This window comes from Ceratina calcarata, unplaced genomic scaffold (assembly GCF_001652005.2).
Source record: "Ceratina calcarata isolate Rehan_Ccalc_2016 unplaced genomic scaffold, ASM165200v1 scaffold2065, whole genome shotgun sequence".
In the NCBI taxonomy this organism is placed as follows: domain Eukaryota; kingdom Metazoa; phylum Arthropoda; class Insecta; order Hymenoptera; family Apidae; genus Ceratina; species Ceratina calcarata.
In genome coordinates this window covers 1-2,203 of record NW_017142296.1, presented here as the reverse complement: position 1 = coordinate 2,203, position 2,203 = coordinate 1, and the positions used below count along the sequence as shown (strand labels likewise).

At 38.5% G+C, this 2,203-nt stretch overlaps 1 protein-coding gene across 1 annotated transcript; it reads right to left on the bottom strand.

The window, feature by feature from the left end:
• Window positions 1-6: 6 nt before the first annotated feature.
• On the bottom strand, window positions 7-1,303 carry LOC108622131 (lysosomal acid lipase/cholesteryl ester hydrolase-like; the record flags this gene model as incomplete). The annotated part of the gene is made up of 4 exons (XM_018019811.2): window positions 1,280-1,303; window positions 827-977; window positions 83-263; window positions 7-17 (listed from the first exon to the last, which is right to left on the bottom strand). Coding segments are annotated over exons 2-4 (342 nt in total), but the record flags the coding sequence as incomplete, so codon positions are not given.
• Between the last annotated feature and the right edge of the window lie 900 nt (window positions 1,304-2,203).

The window sequence follows — 2,203 nt, the reverse complement described above, 5'->3', positions numbered from 1 at the left end:
GTCGGCCAGCATGAAAGCTGAGTGACAAGGAGAACTTATGTATCAAGTTCTATAGAGATAAAAGAAGCATTCGAATAAGTACCTAACGACTGGCTTTTGTTAACAATGAGCCAATCCGCAGAGCTTCCGAGTATACCGTGTTGTAAAAAGACTGCTGGGGATCCTGGTTTCCCGGGGATACGGTGTATCGTCAAGATGTAACCATCCTCCGTCGTCACAGTGTGTGCCTCGGCCGGGTAACCCTGACTTTGTATTATTTGCAACTACAGTCGAAGGAATCACGCGTTAGTCTTCGATCGACGATGAATTATTTCACGTACCAAAGCGTTTGTCCTTGAACATCGAAATCGTATCGTGGAAAAGCTCCATCACCGGTGCAATTTCTCCACGCATTAGTCACGCGAATGAGATAAATAAATCTCAAATATTTAGTTAATAATAACGGGGCATACGTACGATTTCACTTAATAATTCATGGAGGATAATGTACTCGGTAAGTTTACTAACAGGGAGAAAAGAGCTCGAGTACACGATGGAATAGAGAAGTTCTGCGTACGATCCGTAATGATCATAATTAAAATTCCACAAACAATATCATTTTAACACTGATAATAATGTAAAAGGCATATATGGTTTTAAGTGAAAAAAATCGTATTTCCATTCCCGGAGATCTTGCAGTTTAATTAGGTATCGAGCAATTTATTAGCGCGATTAGATACATGAATGGAATTATGATACTATGATAAACGCGATTCAGACAATTTTGTCGATTCTTTCTCGGACGTTCGTTTGATGCACAAAATGAAAGATTTGTAATTAGACTTACTGTATTGAAATTGTCGTTCTTTTGATCGGTCCCTTCAAACACATCGGAAATAGAGATGGGGATGGTATTGAGCGTTATGTCTGAGATCACGTCCGAAGCCGCATGAGAGATCAGCCACAGGGACGAGAACGTGATGATCAGATCTTTCATTCTAAGAATCCCGCGCAAACAATAGCAGTAATGAGAATGTCAGATAGAAGAAAACGTTTATCTATGGATTAACATCGACGTTACAGCTTCATCTGTTCAAAGATGAAACCGTAATAACCGTTTCCAGTTCTCTTTATCGTTACAAATGTATTTCATCTTTAAGCGCCAGTCACAAAGATGTGATTCATCTATCGCGCGTATCATTATCCGTTTCGATGCGAAAAAATTCATTCATCACAGCACATTCTGAATACGATAAAACTAAATAAAAGGACGCGGAAAGAGACTGATCTACGATCTGACCTGGCAATTTCTTATACACGATAGAAGTGAGGGAATTATAAAAGTGCCGTACCTGAATCCTGCAAATTACAGACTGCGAAGCGAGGGCGAAAACTGAACATATATATGTATGCGAAAAAGTAAAAGATTGTAATTAAAATGTATCATTCAGTATACAAAAAAGTATTTGATAAGAAATAGTCATGTAAATTTTTAGTTGTTATCTTCACTTCNGTATTAGCTTTCAAAATTTTTATTGCTCGTTCACAGTGCGACGCCAAATAAAATCTGTACATAGTGCAAAAATAATGTAGTTGCGCGACTTTTATTCTTATAAAACCGTTTTAATCATCTCTTGTTTTTCTGCGATAAATTATTAGTAGGTCAAATAATGATACAACATTTTCAGAATAAGTACAGTATTCTTTATTCGCCAAATAAATACAGCATACTTTATTCACCGAATAAATTAGGTTTTCATATTGTTAGGGATGGTGCCCTAAACTAAAACGCCGGGATGTGAGAATCGGGTTTGTAAAATAAAACGCACACCGTCGATTTCCCTTAAACCCAAATACCGTTTATTAACTCAAAATTAAGGATTGTCAACTTACACAAGCGAGACGGATCAGAATATAAACTCCTGTCCCCGGTGTACTTCACTCTGTCTCTTCCTTATTAATTTCTGAAACTAGAGGGAAACGAATATGAATAAAGTGGCGTGGACTGCCGTATAATTTCGGCGGCACGATCAGAGTACAACTCTTCTTCTCGTGCCGCAAATAATTTGTAGAAGCGCTGTCTTGGAAGTCTTGGAGTGTTGTAAATACTCCGAACTATGTCCTCGACTGTTCACGCTGGTGCACTGCGAAATACAATTCGCAGGGAGGTCAGTGACGAACACGTCGCGCCTCTCTGGATGCTGTTTTAAATTTCCTGAGGAAA